The following is an 18,028-nucleotide window of genomic DNA, read 5'->3' on the forward strand; positions in this document are numbered from 1 at the left end:
CTCACGGTCAAATGTTGATCCTTTAGAGACGAGAGTGAAGTATGTTGTGAACTAACGGGTTTAACTTTGACTAATGGACATAAAAAATAGCAGCTTTCTAAGTGTAATAAATCATCTATATAAACCGTTATACAGAATTCATATTGTGAGAGGCTGAAGATATTAATCTATTACATCAGAGATTAGTAGTGACGTGCCGTCTGGGTAGGCACGGTAGGCAGTGCCTACCCAAGGGGTGAAATTATATTTTGATTATTTAATTATAATTTTTTTTTAAAATTTATTTAGAAATTATTTATTTATTTTATTTCCAATAGCCTACAGTACCTATAAGTTTGAAAGTGTCCGCATTTTGTGCGTTTCATCGCCCAAATGACTAAACAGCTGTTTCCTGGAACAGCTGCAGTCTTTTTTTTCGCTCCGCTGTAAGGCAGAGGGAGGCCACGCCCCCTCCCAAAGGCACGTCGCTCTTCTGCCTCCGTTCTCATTGCGTGAGTTTACGTGTTTGCGCATGCGCAGTCAGGTCCCTAATGTGACATCAATTTATGCGTAAAGGCATCGTAGAGAGCTGCCTTTGCACGTAACTGTGCTATGCTAAATGCTATACGTAAGTTCACAGCACATTAGTGAATAGATGACACGTGACCGCTGCTGATACGTTCTCTAGCTAGTGGGCGGGACAACACTACAGTCAGGATGACAGCGATAGAGATGATAGAGAAACTTTGTTTAGAGGAAAAACGACATCTTTTAAAAGATGGAGACCAACACCTGAGCTACCAGAGCTTCACTAAGGTAAAGTCAGAACATGTTTCATACTTTTCACAGTGAATGGAACAAAAGGAAGGATTGACTTTGTGGATGTTCCTCACTGAGGATGTTCTAAGTTGTCTTTTTCTCCATGTTTCTGTGTTTCCAACACAAACAACAGATGTGCTGTCGTGTCATTAGATATATGTTGTTGTAGAGTATGGAGGCTATATTACATAATGTTTATGTTTCTTTAATGGTGTTTATGATGTTGATTTTGTTAGATGGATAAACACTTCATGTGGATCTTATTGGGTTTTTTCTTTCTTATTATGAATTTTATATTTTGATAAGCGCATTGAGATGACTTTGTTGGAAATTGCTTTATACAAATAAACTTGATTTGAGTTAAATTAACACTTGACAGCAGAAACATGAAATTGTCATTGGTGGTCTCGATTTGCAACGTGCCTACCCAGCCCTAGTGGTCACAGCACGTCACTGGAGATTAGTAACTTTTATCTACTGGGGGCCACAAAACGTGATTTTTCTGATCCAAGGGCCAAATTATTAACATTCATGTCATGGTTTAGAATGAGGATCAATCATATTTTAATACAGGAAACAAGAATGGGTTTGAGTGTCTGTTTTTTTTTTTGTTTTTTTTTGATGTTTTGTGCATTTTTGCTGCTGTTTTCTTTTTTGTAATTTTTTGTTCATATTTGTAGATGTTTTGTGTATTTCTGTTGTTTTTGTATGTTTATATTTTGTTGGTCTCGTTTTGTGTACTTTTGCTGTTTTGTATGTTTTTTTCTCATAATTTTTGTTGTTTTGTGTGTGTTTAGTGTTTTGTGTATATTTGCTCTTGTTCTGTGTGCTTTTCTGTATCATTTTGTTGTCGTTTAATTTATTGTCCTTGTTTTGTGTGTTTTTAGTGTTGTGCACTTTGCCTAATTTCTGTTGTCGTTTTGCAAAGTTAGTGTTTTTAGGAGTCATTTTTTGATCACTTTGTGTGATTTTATATTTGGAATATTTTTGTATGTTTTTTTAAGTCAATTTGTGCCTTTTTTTTTTTTTGCTGTTTTTGGCATTTCTTTTCATCCTATCTTATGATTTTGGGGTAATCTTGCACATTAACTTTGGGAGCCGCGCAAAATTAGACCGAGGGTCGCACATGTGTGCACGTTCAGTGACTTTCCCTGAAGGGCGTATAGCTGAAACCCGCCATGTGCACTTATGACCTGCGACGCATGTGAAGGCAGTGAAAATGGCGTGGAGACGATGAATCAGCAGGAGAACGAGGAAATGAAGAGAGGAGAGAAATAAAGGAAGACAGAGGAGCAGATAGTAGCTGCTCAGTGGTCAGAAAGAGGCCCAGAAGTACAATTTCACACTGCAGTGAAGCACATCAACCAGACTGACCACACACACACACACACACACACACACACACACACACACACACACACACACACACACACACACACACACACACACACACACACACACACACACACACACACACACACACACACACACACACACACAGGATTTTCTTCATCATTTTTCAAAGAGAGAGAGAGAAATGGACGGATGCGACAGAGAGAAAAAAGATGGATGACAGAAAAACTGAAGAGTTAAAAAAAAAGAAAAAGAACTAAAGATGTGAAAGTTTGATGCAAATCAATAATTTTTGGGCCTTTAAATTGGAAAAGCGTTGCTTCTCATGGCAAATATTATGCCATTGATTTAGATTAATCGAGATATATTAAATACAAAGTCTCGAGTTAATTAGATATATTTTTTAATCGAGTCCGACCACTTAATTTAATCACGTTTGATTAAGTTTATACAATCTAAATTTACGCTGTCAGCTCAATGCCTCACTGCATTTCTTGTCCATATTTTAACAGAAAATGTGACTTTTTATCAAATTTTATTCAAAAAAACAAAAACCCAATTATGGAATTGATTTAAAAAAATGGATAATAGTTAAATTTGTGGTGGAATATCCATAAATAATTAATTTTTATCCTGATTTCCATGTTGCCTGCCCTGAGCATTTACAAGAACTTCAGTGTTTTCTGTTCATTTCCCTAAAAAGTCAGCGTGGCATCTAAAAACTGTTGTTTATTTTTCAGATCACAAACCGCTACATTTACGACACGGTGTTGCTGCTGGCGAACACCTTCCACAGGAAGCTGGAGGACAGGAAGTGGCACAGCATGGCGAGTCTGAGCTGCATCAGAAAAAACTCCAAACCGTGGCAGGGAGGAAAGAGCATGTTGGACACAGTGAAAAAGGTACGACATCGCGTTCCTCACGTCTGCTCATTCAGCTGAAAACGCCTAGATATTACAATATGATATTTGTATTTTATGACCATCAAAGTGCTCAAACATGCAGTAGATTTGCAGGTTTTAGCTGGAAAAACAAGCAATTTCAGTATCAATTTCCGCAAAATTTTTACTTTACACGACGTATAAATGATACATAAAGTATGGAAGGCACCAATAATAACCAGGAATTAAGTGATAACTAATAATAATAAATTGTCTTTTAAATGTAATTAACTTTGTGACCAGTTTTTATTTAATTTGGGGGAAATTGGGTGAAATAATTTAAGGGAAATTGAGTTATTTTAACAATTTAAGATTTAAAATAACTGCAGTCATGATAAAATCATGGGAAAATTGCTATCCTCCAAATATTTTAGGGTTTTATTAAATTTGTGTATTTAGTTAATTGAGATATCTACAACTGAATTATTTGGTAATTTACACAAAATTACACATGTTTTTTGTCTTTTTAACTTTCTGCTGCAGGCCAAAATGGATGGTTTAAAGGGCCGAGTTTGGCCCCCGGGCCATGATTTTGACACATGTACTAGAAATATGTATTATATTTAAAAGACATTTGTTTATCTTCCAGTCACAATAAACAATGTTTTAAGTCATTTTAAGCATTTTAAACCATGTGTGTATAAAACGTGTTTTTTTTATTCTTCAATATAAACATATGCAACATGGAAACAAAGTATAAACGTTTATAGAGCTGTAGACTTTAAACATAACATCCTGTCTGTTAGGAACTTGATTTTTGGAATTTTAGAAATATTTTAAAATGGATACACTTTTTAAAAAAGTTTCCAACTTTAGAATTTCCCAGAATTTTGCAACCGTTTTTTTTTTTTTTTTTTTCAAATGTGTCATATTAAATTGATGCTTATGTTTGGATATGATCAAGTTATTTACAATTACTCCCAATAGCTGATTAATTTCAATCAGATTCACATGAAAAGTTTAAGTGGAAATTTTTAACTCGTTTGCAACCCTACCTACTGTATCTGCATCTTATACAGTTTTATAATTACTTTGTGAGATTTAAGTGATTCTTTATTCAAATAACATACTAAACTAGAAAAGTAGCTCAGGCTAAGCTAACACGCTCCGGTTACGGTAACATGGTAAACTCAGGATTATCATGACTACCTGTCAACATTGAGCTGTTTGGTTGACTCTGAGAGAACCTATGACATTATCAAGAAGTTCCACAATGTGAATAGGAAATAAATGGGATATATTATCTTTTGGTCGATGGAACATCAACATTTAATCACCTGTTCGTTGTCTCATTTATCAATTTTCCTGAAAATTTCATTCAAAACCGTTTCTAACTTTTTAAGTTGTCATGCTATGAAAGCGCTGATTCAGCGCAGACTTTCAAAAACAGCCAATCGTCAAACATCAACCTGCTGCCAAATCAACATTTTGGATCAGATCTGTACAAAACTCGACATTTTGATAGAGGTCACAACCCGGCATCAAACCACCAAATATGAATGAAATTAACACTTATTTAAACTGTACAGGATTTTTTTTAAATTTGTAAATGGGTTTTCCAATGTTAATTTCTGAAGATCTGATGGAGATCAGTGTTCCAATTGTCTCCATGGAGACAATGGTAGAATCAACAGTGATGATGTCAGAATTCCAAAATGTGGAAGAAAAATATATATATATATTTATATTTTTTTTTTTCTTTTGGTATCCAGAAAATCACCAAAACATGTAATCACCTTTTTGTCCCAGATCAAAATCTGTTAATAACTTTTCAAGTAATCGTGTACACAGACCAACATACGTACTTTTGAAAACCGTTTTCAATAATTTTATAAAGTAATAAACAGAGAGTAAAACATAACCTTACGCTCTGCGTTTGACGCCGTTAATAATGTCATGTATTGATGAAGAAATCCATTTTTTTTCCTGTATACTTGATAGTTTGTGTACGGTTTCAGCCTTCAGGTATAATGTCATTAATAATATTTAACTAAACACTTCTATTACTCTTCTATTACACTGCACTGATGGAACCTCTGACTGAAGGCTGAAGTTAATTTGGGATTAGTGTCAGACAATGAAACTAGCTTTAGCTTTAGCTAGCATATCTTACTCTGTATTTCACCTTGACATTTTTGAAGATTGGCAGAACTTTGATCATCAGCGAGTGCGTGCGACGGAGCCCTGAGCAGAAACAAAACAAGCTTCAACAGGATGACATTTGTAGCGTTTCCCAGTTTATCAGCAGCGCGCTAGCTGCACTTAGCGAGGGTTTAATCAGTGTTGGGGTGTGTGGGGCCATTCTGCTGATGAGAAACTCAGATGATGTTTTTGTTTGCTGTTAATTGACTAAATGAGGAAAGTGATGCAGCAGGTGAAGCAGCTGTTTCACACTGGAGCTCTTACAAAAGGAAAATTCCTCTTTTTACCTCATTTTCCTTTTAATCTTCACCCTGGAAATGGATTTGAACTTCACACACTCGAGCAGAACACTTCAGCCAATCACAGCGTGAGATGTTGCTAACTGACGATATTGTCTTTGCAGTTTGGCGTGAGCGGACTGACCAGTTTTCTGGAGTTCACCGACAACGGCTCCAACCCCAACATCTTCTTTGAGATCCTGGGAACAAATTACGGAGAGGACAGAGGACGAGGAGTCAGCAGGGTATGTACTTTGACCTCACACACACTCTGGGAGCAGGATTGATTTATAATCTGCTGAACTAGATGTATAGATAGATAGATATAGATATATAGATAGATGGATTCTTTATTCATCCCGCAGTGGGGAAATGTACTGACCTGACAGCTATAATAAAACATACAGTAAAAAAGACAACAGAAGGGAACACACAGCAAAACCTCAAAGACACTCGAAAAATTGTGCAATACAGAGTTTGTGTCGTAAATGTTTTACCTGAGTCTTCTACACTTTAGTAACCCTGACACTTTAAAACATAAAAACCAAGGAACCCTGAAGGACTGATTTTGTTTTACCTCATTTTGATGATGGATTTCTTCTTCATGTGTTTGCTGTGAAGCACAGAAACATTACACATCTTATATCTGAGCAGGATTGTTTTAATCTGCTGAACTAATGCAGAGTTCCTGTCGTAAATGTTTTAACTGGGTCTTATAGAATGCAGTGTCCCTGCTTTCTCAGAGGGATATAATGTGCATGTGTTACTTTGTACTTATTTCCCTCCTGCAGCATGTATCATAAATGATCTCGCTCTCTAATCGATTACCATTATCCAGTCATCAGAATCATTGCTTCACTGCGCTACGGCAGGCGCTGGTTTTCCTCCTGTGGATTCTGTCGTCATTTAGTTTTCATTTGAAAAAAATTCTGTTTCCAGTCAGAGCAACAGCTCATTACCACGACGAACATAAAAGAATCACGTTTTGCATGAAAAGTAAAAACATTACAAGCAAATGAGCGACTCCTCTACACTTCTCTGTTTTACATGTTTTTCATCAAAGCAGAGGAAAAACTCTGCTTTTTTTTTTTTTTTAGACATTTTTACATTTTAAATATTTTCCTGAATGTCTTTTTAAAGAAGGATTTATTTCCTCTGAGAACAATGTGTTGGTTAGGTGAACAATCCACATTTAAACATCTGCAAACATCTGTTACCACAAGAACATCAGGCACAGGGGAGACAAAGTACACACAAAATGAGTCCAAAAACACACAAAATGAATCCAAAAACACACAAAATGAGTCCAAAAACACACAAAATGAGTCCAAAAACACACAAAATTAGAAACACAAAATGGCAACAAGAACCACACACAGTGACATCGAAAACACACAATGATAACAAAAACACAAAATGAGTCCAAAAATACACAAAATGGGTCCAAAAACACACAAAATTAGGAACACAATTGCAAGAAGAACAACACATAATTACAGCAAAAACACACACACACTGACAACAAAAAAATCACAAAATAACAGCAAAAACAAAAAAACTGACTCAAAAACACTATAAATGTCTCCAAAAACACACAAAATTACAACAAAAGCATACAAAATGACTAAAAAATACACAAATTTGCAACAAAAACACACAAAATGGCTCTAAATTACTCCTAAAACACCAAACATAACAAAAATGCACAAAAAGAATGCAAAAACACATAAAATGTTTATGCTCATTACTCTAAATATTAACATGGATGTTGATCATGTGACTCAGATAAGATACAGTAACATTTTTATTCCATCACTGATAAAAGTCACTGCTGTGTAGTTTTCATTGAGTGATCGATACAAACTAATAAATACAACATTAACTGTTAATAAGACCTTCTTTATTAATAATAAAAACAACCTTTATGTTCTGATATGACAGAGAAAGGATGGAAGAAGCTTCCAGAATCAAACTTTGAAAGTGTAGAAATGTTTCCAGATTTAACTGTGATGATGAATAAACGTGGATTTAACGCGACATCACACAAAATTAATCTTTATAAATACAATCCACTAATCAGTGAGCATAATTACTGCTGAGGGGATTAAAACTGTTGTCTTCATTGTGAATTAATTTAAAATATAATGAGGAATGACTGGTTTTTATTGTGAAGTGCAGGTTTAGCATTACTACTGATGCTCCTTTAGAAGGAAGGCTAAAGGTCAGGTGTTATATCTGCCCTCTGATGATTATATTATTATTATGACTGACAGCGTATGAAATAAAGCCTGGAATATCAGAAAATGACTGCATAACATGTTTTAAATTTCATTTTTAGTCACAGAAGGAGAGGGACAATATTAGGGATGAATACAGTAACACTGGGATGATTCAAATCTTTCTTTTCTTCTAGAATTTTTTTTTTGTACTTGAAGGATATATTTTTTTGTACTTTTAGATGTTTCTTTGTTTACTTTATTTTACCGTGGACTTTGTGACCTAATGAGTTGATGCATATTTATATTTATGTTCAGATTCAGATTTGCTTTATTGTCATTGCAACAAGTACAGGTAAAGTGTAGGCCATTCAGTGCAAAGAGACAAAATAAAATATGTCGGAAATATGACATTTTTAACTTTGTTATAATAAAAAGACAATATGACAAGACGAAATAAAATTAAATACATGAGGTGCAGAGAAGCTGTAGTGTGTATATTATATACTGTACATTACATATAACAGAGGTAGAATCAGTTATGTCAGCAATATTGCACGTATTACAGACACAAGCTGAACAGAAAAAAGCTGTTTATTAGTCCTGGTTTTAATCAGTCTGTAGCGTCTGTCCGACGTCAGTAGCTCAAACAGGAAGTGGAGCTGTGGTAGGAGTTCTTCTGAGACAGTAAGAGTCATGATTATGAGATATTTTATATGATTCCTCAGACTAATATCAGTATCAATGCTCTGAGCAGGGCTTCCCTCTGGAAATATGACTATGTAAGTTTGAGGAGACGGACCGTCTTTGACCATGTGACCTGGAGAATTCCTGGAAAACATTTCACTTTATGGCAGTCATGTGACCACAGGCTCTGTGTGCGCGTGTCTGTGCGAGCGTTAGAAAGCTTTACTTTTTCTTTTTCTTTTTCTTTTTCTTTTTCTTTTTCTTCTTCTTCATCTTCATCTTCATCTTCTTCTTCTTCTTCATCTTCTTCATCTTCTTCATCTTCATCTTCTTCATCTTCATCTTCATCTTCATCTTCATCTTCATCTTCATCTTCATCTTCATCTTCTTCATCTTCATCTTCTTCATCTTCATCTTCATCTTCATCTTCTTCATCTTCTTCTTCATCTTCTTCTTCATCTTCTTCTTCTTCTTCTTCATCTTCATCTTCATCTTCATCTTCTTCATCTTCTTCATCTTCTTCTTCTTCTTCTTCATCTTCTTCTTCTTCTTCATCTTCTTCATCTTCTTCATCTTCTTCTTCTTCATCTTCTTCTTCTTCTTCTTCTTCATCATCTTCTTCATCTTCATCTTCTTCTTCTTCTTCTTCTTCTTCTTCGTCTTCGTCATCGTCATCGTCATCTTCATCTTCATCTTCTTTTTTCTCTTCTTCTTCATCTTCTTCTTCATCTTCTTTTTTCTCTTCTTCTTCATCTTCTTCTTCTTCATCTTCTTCTTCATCTTCTTCTTCTTCATCTTCTTCTTCTTCATCTTCTTTTTTCTCTTCCTGTTCCTCCTCCTTCTTCTCCTCCTTGATGTTCTTCTATCCTCCTTTCTGTATTTGATCTTCTCATCCTTTTCTTGCCCTTACATCCTCCCATCATGCTCCACATGTTCATACAGTTTTCTGCTAATAATAATAATGATAATAGACACCTGAGATCAGTTATGATTATTACTGCTGCTCTACAGTATTATTGCTCTTAATAACAGTCTATATGTATCCATACGTCTGTGTGCGTCTCCACAGGGACTCAAACCTCGTCTCTTCCATCTGTGCAGACGAGTCATTTGTAATCGCTCTGCTACTTATCATCAACATCAAACCTGCAAACGTCGTAACAAAGTGAGAATAAAAGACTTTTACTTTTAAAGGCCGTACGTTATTAAAATGAAAGATAACAGATGAGAGATGAGATAGAGCTTTAATCGTCCCACAGTGGGAACATTTGGTTTGTTACAGCAGTTAAAAGACGGAAAGAAAATAGAACTTCACACACTGTAGAGAACGAGATTATACATGAATAATAAGAGTAGAAAAAAGATGAAATAAAATCCACACAATCGACTACACACCACATTGTTATGGTTAGTTTTTATTGATTTATTTTTCACACAGAATATTTAATTATGTTTCAATCTTGTATCTTAATCTTTTATAACCACATACAACATTATATATCCTTTACATACACGTTCATATAAATACTTATACACACACATTTATCTTCTGTCCTATACCTTATTATCACATGATTATTTCTTACATTTATATAAATACAAAGTAACACAGTTGATGCTTTAAAATGTACCTTTGTTTTGAAAAACTAGGTCAGCGTCCATAGGAAGTATGTATAGCTGTAGAAAAGTGGGAGGATCAGTAGCTTTTTCATGGATGTGTTTGAAGGTGGGACGTCAGGGACATTTAGGTTTGTTATGAAATGTGTACAGTATATATATATATATATATATATATATATATATATATATATATATATATATGTGGCTTTAGCAAGGACACTGTAGGGCGTTGAACCTCATCTATTCTGATTCCAGTCTGGAATTGTTTAGTGTCATTAATCCACAACAGTCAGTTTAGATGCACACAGAATTTTTAAAGCATTTATGACATAATTTATTAACGGCATCATTGCAGTCCAAACAAATCCACCCACACACGTACAGAGATTCCTTGCTTTTATAGAGTGGTAATGCCATTTGTCATTCTGTGTGTTTTGGTGTCATTGTGTGGGTTTACGAGTCATTTTGTCTGATTTTGTGATTTTTTTTTTTTGGGGTCATTTGAAGTTTTTTTTTCGTGTTATTTTCTGTGTTTTTGGAATTGTTTTGCGTGTTTTTGAGTCATTTTGTGTTTTCATGCTGTGTATTTTGTGTCCCCTGTGTCAACACTTGCCTATGTATTATCATATTAGAAATAGTTTCTTCTTTGTACGTGTAAAACATGCTGTATTCATATAATAGGTACATTTCTTATTTGCAAAACACAATGCACTAGTTTGTGAATGAGGTTTCAAATTACACCAAGTTTGTTTTGTGTGTGTTTGAGGTTTTGGCAGGATTTTAACTCCGACTACATCAGTCTATTACATCAGGTGAGAAAATAAACCTCCAAAGAACAAGTTGGCAAGCTTTGTTTTAAGAAAAGGAAAAGTTTTAAGAGAGTAATCACTTGGAAAGAAAGGATTATGATTACATGAAAAAAGTGCTTCAGGCCGCGATAAAAGGGTTGACGAGTGTAGAGACAAAGTAAGCGATGAGTCAAAGTGTAAAAGCAGATAAAGGAATTTTCAAGAGAAATGAGAGCAGATAAGTCCGAGAGAAAGTGAAGTGAAATAAGTCATTGTGAGATAACCAATCTGTGTTGAGGCGTGCGATGAGTGAAGGGTGTGAAGATAGCAGCAGAGATACAAAGTCTCCAGGGGCGACACGCACATTTTCCTCCTACTTTTCATCCTATTAAGATTAGCATGAATCTTTATTCAGCATCCCCCCCCCCACCCCCCCCACCTGTAGAGCAGGTGGGAAATAGCTGTGAGGAGTGAGAGGGCGGCAGGTGGAACCAGAGGAGATGCCGTTAAAGCTGCATGGGTCGGAGGAAAATGAAAAGAGAAACACTTGGAAAGGAGGAGAGAGGAGAGAGCAGGTTGTCTTTGATTCGTCTCGGTTCACACACATTTTCATTTCTTCTTCTTTTTATTCTCAGGGTGATCGTTCCCACTGTGGGAATGTGTTTCTGCATTTATTATGGTACCTGATTCCGTCATGTAGTGTAGTAGATACAGAAGGAAAAGAACGTAACACTTTAGACCAGTGGTTCTCAACCTTTTTAGTCTGCAACCCCAAAGTAAATGAAAATCCTTGTTTTAATCAGAAATAAAATGGGTTAAAAATGATCATAAATGACGGAAAAGGTGGTGAAAGGAGATTTTAAAAACCACAGAAATTGGTTAAAAGTTGCATGTTAGAGTGGACAAAAACAGACAGAAAAAGTGGTAAAAAGTGTCAAAACTGAATTTAAAGTGGCAGAAATAGGGATAATTTAATTTAAAAAGTATGAACAATTAGTTTAAACTGGCAAATAATGGGCGTGACAATTGGTGAATGTGGTTAAATTGGAAAAAAATAATCAAATATGGTGAAATGAGGATAAAAGTGACAATGAGTCAAAATATGTGTCATTAGGTGTAAAAGTGGTAGAAAGGGTTTATAAGTGCTGAACATGTCTGGAAAGTGGAAAAAATGTGTAGAAAAGTCATTAAAATGTGATGTAGAAGTGACAGAAATGGGAGAAATGTAGCAAAAATACATTAATGGAGCAAAAATATGGCAAGAAAAAGTGGGTTAAAATATGGTGAGTTTGGTGGAGTTGTAGAAAAAATGTAAAAAAGTGTCAAAAACGAGCTCAAATTGTTCAAAACATAATCTTTGTTGAAAGCATCTGGGGACCCCCTCCCAGCCCCAAATGGGGTCCTGACCTGAAGTTGGTGTTTGTGTTCTTGTTTCTAACATCTCAAATAATTCTGAATTCCATCTTCAGTAAATACAATTTCCAAATAGTAATAAAACAAAAACAAAAAAAACAATCCTAAATAGATAAAGACATTGTGTAGTCCTCAGAGATCAATAAATTGAAAATAATTTGCTCAAATAAGACAGACGTGAGAGTTTGAAACTGTTGGTAAAGTTTGGTGCATTGCATTGTGGGTTGTGGAGTCCTGTAGACGATGCATAGAAGTGTTTTTACTTCATTCTTTCTGTGATTTCTTGTGTTTTTTCCCCAAAAACTGTGACAGTGACTTTCCAACACATTTCTGGTGTTTTCACTGAAGTTTGTGGTAAAACAATGGGTAATGTTTATTTGGGGTTTAAATGTCTCTGAAACAACACATCTGAACAAATGATTCAATTTTACTCCCAAAAAAACATGAACTTGATCTTTTTGCCTTATTTGTTACATGTTGGTGTTTTCTACCATTTCTTATGTTGTTTTAGCTCCAGCTGAGTTTGAGCTTTGACTGAAACATTTAATATATTGATATCTGAGCTCACAGCCCACGGGACATCCATATGAATGTTTGAAAAACGTGTGAGTGTTTCTGTCCATTCTTTTTTTATCATGTTTGTTTCTGACATGTGAGGGTAGCGGTGCTAACGGACCTTTGTGATCTCAGCTTTTAGCCTTTTTCAACTCATGATGAATAACTGCATTAGGCTTCCTCTGATGCCAGGAAACGCTAACACGCGCTAACACCAGTTGGATGGTATTGTGGTTGACCTTGGGATCTGAATTCAATCTGACGAACTGTCTCTGGTGTCCACGGATCAGTGAGAGTCTGAGTTTAAAAGAGCAAAACAAAGATATTTCTGAAAATGCTGATGAAGTATTGAATAATGCACTTGGAGCCCATTGAGGAAGTCATTGTGGTGCATGAGAAAGAAAAAAGAAAGCATGAGTTGTGTAAACAGCAGTAAATGTGAGCCTGGCAGCCACTTGTCTGTTTCTGTGTTTGTTAAAACAAGCCGAGAGAAGTTTTTATTCCCCAGATGCTCCAGCGTCGATCCTCATTTATGTCTCCAGTAAAGACACATTGTCTGCTCTGACATATGGAAACGCTGCATGGCAAACAGGAAAATGTATTAAAGAAAAAAGGCTGCTTTGAATCCAGCAGAGAGGAGGAAAGAAATCTATATTTAAATCTCTAGACCAGCCACAGCACCTGTATATACCGATAAATATACATTCAGTCTGTTTAGAAAATGAGTGAATGAAATGTCTACACCAAAAATAATCACTGATTCACACAAAGGGCGACTGAGGAAAATCTGAATTTTAAATCTTTGGCGTCAACCTTCAGCCACACTGAGGATTACGTTGCATTTGTGCTGAATCACGATGTAAAACGTGCTTTTATATAAACGTCACTGCCCGTGTTTTGTGAAGCTAGCACGGGAAAAACAATGGTTAGCATTTTTAAAACACGGTCAGTTATTTTAAAAATAGTCAGAGATGTTTGGATTCACTTTGGGTGAATGTGTGGGAAAGCAGTTTATTTATTTAAATCTGTAATTTGTGGTACTGCACATTTGTGCAGCCGGAGAAAAATACAAAGTGTTAAAAGCTACTGTTGCTTTGTGGGGAAAGGATTTTATTCACCAAGTACAGTTTAAAACAGCACAAGGAATTTAACTTGGCAGTTGGAGCAAAGAACACCAACACTCTGAGGCAGCCATCTGCGGCGCCATCATGTTAAGATGAAAAGTGGAAAAACAGGAGAAAAGGAGTGGAGGAAAAAGGCAGGTCCTAAACTGTGTTCCCTTAGGGCAGTTGGTGGGCGTGGCTTATCTGAGCTGTTAACTTCTCTAAGTCAGATTCCATCTCGCGTAGACGTTCCTAAGTAGCATTCTGCTTACTTTTGAGTTTGTCTATTACATGAGTCTGAGTGTTTAGAGCCCTGCTCCATTCATCAAAACAGCTGCCATTGTAATCCAGACTTTGTGATGGGAACTGCCAGCTCCAATCAGCAGCATACCATCATAATTCAAATTATGTAGACGTCTTCCACGTCCTTAACAAAAAGAATAGACAGACACACAATCTTCTACTTGTCCCAGGAGTCCATCGTGTATCCCGCTGCAAACGTTCCATCAGGACAGGCGGGCTCACCTCTGCCCATTTTTATGGTTGAGAAAAATTAGTGACCTTTGTGGCTAAATTAGCGTTGATTTAACGCTGTAGTTGGTGCTGAATCATGGCACATCTGTTACTCAGAGTGAGAGACGGGTGTGCTCCGTAACCTGTGCTTCTTTAACGCTGATTCATCATTCTTTTATTAAACATTTAGGTTAATTGGTTATTTGTGTTCATGTGATATTATTGACCCATTTAGTAGCAAAAGGAGCTTTAAAATGATTTATTCTGTGACATTTTTATCTCTCTGTTAGTGCCGGAACAACATGAGGACCTGATGATTTATAAATGACGCACTGCTTAAAGGGTTCATGTAGTGGAAATGTGTTTAATGTATTACTAATAAACTGTTGCTAGGCAACTTATTTCCTTGTGGCTAAATGATGTGCTAAGCATTACTTACCTGTTGGTTGGAACTGATCCTCAGAGGTAGTGGAGCGTCATCCAATCAATGAACAGATGTCCTTTCACGCAGCTTTCATCACAGTTGCTAGTGTCAGCAGTAGAACTTTTGATGCTGGTGTTTCCAATGATCTAAACATCTCAATGTATTTCTTTAATCACCTCACAGAGATGACTAGACTTATTAACATAATCAATAACCCTGATACATGTAAAGCTACAGCATGGTTGAGGTTCTTCGCTTCCTTCACAGCAGAACTGCTCTGGATGCCAAAGCATTTTTCTACCTGACTTCCTTGTTCTTCTGGTGCTTTCTCCACCGTTCAGAGTCTGGGGGGCAATGATAACCAACAGCATGATGGGGGTGACTTCCAGGTGCCTTTGTTCTCTTCTGATTCCTGTTCCAAGAATCATTGTCTTCACCTCCGTCAGCTCCTTTTTACGATGCTGCTTTTTTGTTTACACCCCAATAATGATTATAACTACTCAGCCATGGCTCGTTTCTGCTGCTAACAACAGCTCTGTTAGGTCGTTAGGCTAATTCTGATGCTGAGTGGGTGCAGGGAGGCTCACAAGAAGCAGGAAGTTGGTGAGAAAGGTGACATTCAATCCTCTCCTAACATACACGGAACCAAAACAACAGAAAAACTACACTTACCACAATGTAAACGCACCTGTTACGCCTCTACCTCCCACAATGCACCATTTATTTAAAGCCACAGTCCATGTCAATCAATGAGCCTGTCATATTCTGATCAAAATGGTTTATGCCCCAAAGGAATAAAATTGTTCTAAAAATTTATTTTAATGTTGTATTTTTTATTAAAAAAAAAAAAAAAAATTGCACATATTTTGTTCATTGTAATACATTAAACACATCTACATTTCCACTACAGGTGCCCTTTAAGTAAAGTCTATTTATTTATAAAACTTCAAAAAACGTTTGCGCTAACTCACCAGTAACGCTTCAAAACCAGCTAAACCAGAGCGTGTTTGTTTGTTTATATATTTATTTATTTATTTATTTTATTTAATTATTGCTAATCTTCCTGGGCTTCATAAAAGATTCTAGTACATGTAAGAACAGAAAATAATACAATACATTTAAAAATATACAGAAACATGACATAAAAAGGTACATCAAGACACATTTTCATCACACCAACAAATAAATTAAAAAAATACATGATAACATTGGTAAAAAAAAATATGATTTAAATACTTTTTAACGTGTGTAAAGTTGACATGTCTTTCTGGTCCCCATGGCGATTTGTTTCATAAGTGAAAAGCTCTAAAAAAGAACGACGTGTAAATAGTTGGTATTAAAACGATCAGTGACTATATATATATATATATATATATATATATTTTTTTTTTTGATCTACTCTTGAATTAATCTCGGTCAGTTAAAATAATGTTCTTTATAAATATTAGTAAATTAAAATGCATTTATAGTTTCAATGAGTGACAATGATAAGATGCAGTGTATATCAGTGATTCTGGTCCTGTGTAGTTTACAAACTGTAAAAAGATGAATAAAAAGTGTTTAATGATTGGTTTATTTTAGATAAACTAAATGTGAGGAATGATGGATGTGACGAGGAAAAGATAAACTGTGCGACTGTGATGGACTGATTGACAGATAATAAATGGAGTGACAGACGCAGCGATGTGGAGCAGAGATAAGGGGGCGGGGCCTAATTGAGTGTGACCTGCTTGTAAACGGTGAACGACGGAGGGAAAATGAGAGAGTGACGCTGTGACGCTGAGGTCGAACTCTTGTTGTGTTAAATAACCTGTTCAGAATAAAGTGGAGCTAACAGGTCTGTGACAGGAACACATCACTCACTGGGTTATTGATTATTGATCAATAGACGCATCAACTCAGAGAGTCACATCAGGGATGAAAAGGATTCCTGTAGCTTTAATACAGACACACGTCACTGTCACACTGTAGAAAATAATGATTTCACTTTAAAAAAAAAAGAAAACTCATTTATTTTGATTTAGATCAATTAGATTTGATATAATAATAATATTATAATAATAATAATAATTTTTTCAGTGAAATCATTATTCTTTATGAAACGTGCAGTTTATTTTTGTTCATGAGTTCAAACGGTTTGTAAGAAAAAATTATATTAGTTGAAAAATTGACAATTTAAATTAAAGAATAAGAATTTCTGTTTTGACTGAATCTGTTTTTTTCTCCAATGATGATTATTACATCCCAATCTGTGATTTGAGTTTGTTTGTTTTTAATCTGGGTCTGAATGGAGTCATTAGTTGTGTATCCTTCCACCTCTACTGATATAAAACAGATATATTCCCACAAACGGTGGTTCTGTGTGGTTTCTCTGTATAATCCAGCCTCCAGAGGCTTATCGCTCCCTTTTTCACTCTTCCACTGAGTAATCAGTAAATATTGGCCTGAAGCAGTCCAAAAAGCACCAGTCAATTATTCCCTGTATAATTAAAATAACCTCATTTTCTGTGTTTTTTTTTTTTATTTTTTTTCATCACTTATGCCCTGACCGTTATAAGATTTCCCCAGGCTGCACTTAACTCCCTTCAGACCCAATTTAGTTTGAAAATCTCCGCTTTCCTTTGACTTCCTCCACGTGAATGTTACGCTCCAGGAAATGAGGTGCAGCCACCTTCATGTTCCACTCCCCACTAATCAATTAGACTCAGCCTGTTCCTTTCGTGTTCACTGTTTAAAGACAGCAGCACTGCATGTGTTCACGTGGTTTGGAAAGGGTCACCACAATGATGGCCTATTGTTCTATGAATCTGTGATATTTATTTATTTATCTGAATAATATCCACTGTTATCCAGGAATGTTTATTATTATTATTATAGTCATCTTAAAGATGGAAATCCTGGTTTTAATCACTAATAAAATTGAATCAAAGTGACCAAAAATGGTGGAGAAGGTGGTGAAATGGGATTTTAAAAATAAAATTGGGTAAAAGTTGCTAATTAGAATATAGGTAAAAACAGACAGAAATAAAGTGTAAATATTGACTTAAAAGTGGCAGAAAAAAAGCAAAATCTGGCAGGAACAAGTGATGAAAATATGTAGGTTAAAATATGACAAGTTAGGTGTAGTTGGAGATGAAAGAACAAGGTTTTCTTTGGTCAATTCAGTTTTTTTTTTATGTTTATTTTTGAATCATTTT

The 18,028-nt window shown here is 35.6% G+C and overlaps 1 protein-coding gene across 4 annotated transcripts in view; it reads left to right on the forward strand.

The window, feature by feature from the left end:
• The window catches only part of grid2 (glutamate receptor, ionotropic, delta 2), a 537,682-nt gene that overhangs the window by 328,394 nt on the left and 191,260 nt on the right, over nucleotides 1–18,028 (forward strand). For all 4 annotated transcript variants that reach the window (XR_003674813.1, XM_028457897.1, XM_028457899.1 and 1 more), the window contains exons 7-8: nucleotides 2,892–3,053; nucleotides 5,638–5,757. Coding sequence is in view for 3 of the 4 variants with exons in the window: in XM_028457897.1 (XP_028313698.1) it covers nucleotides 2,892–3,053; nucleotides 5,638–5,757 (282 nt within the window). In the remaining variant the exon portion in view is untranslated. The remainder of the gene's footprint in view (nucleotides 1–2,891; nucleotides 3,054–5,637; nucleotides 5,758–18,028) is intronic.

Source organism: Gouania willdenowi, chromosome 9 (assembly GCF_900634775.1).
Source record: "Gouania willdenowi chromosome 9, fGouWil2.1, whole genome shotgun sequence".
Lineage (NCBI taxonomy): Eukaryota > Metazoa > Chordata > Actinopteri > Blenniiformes > Gobiesocidae > Gouania > Gouania willdenowi.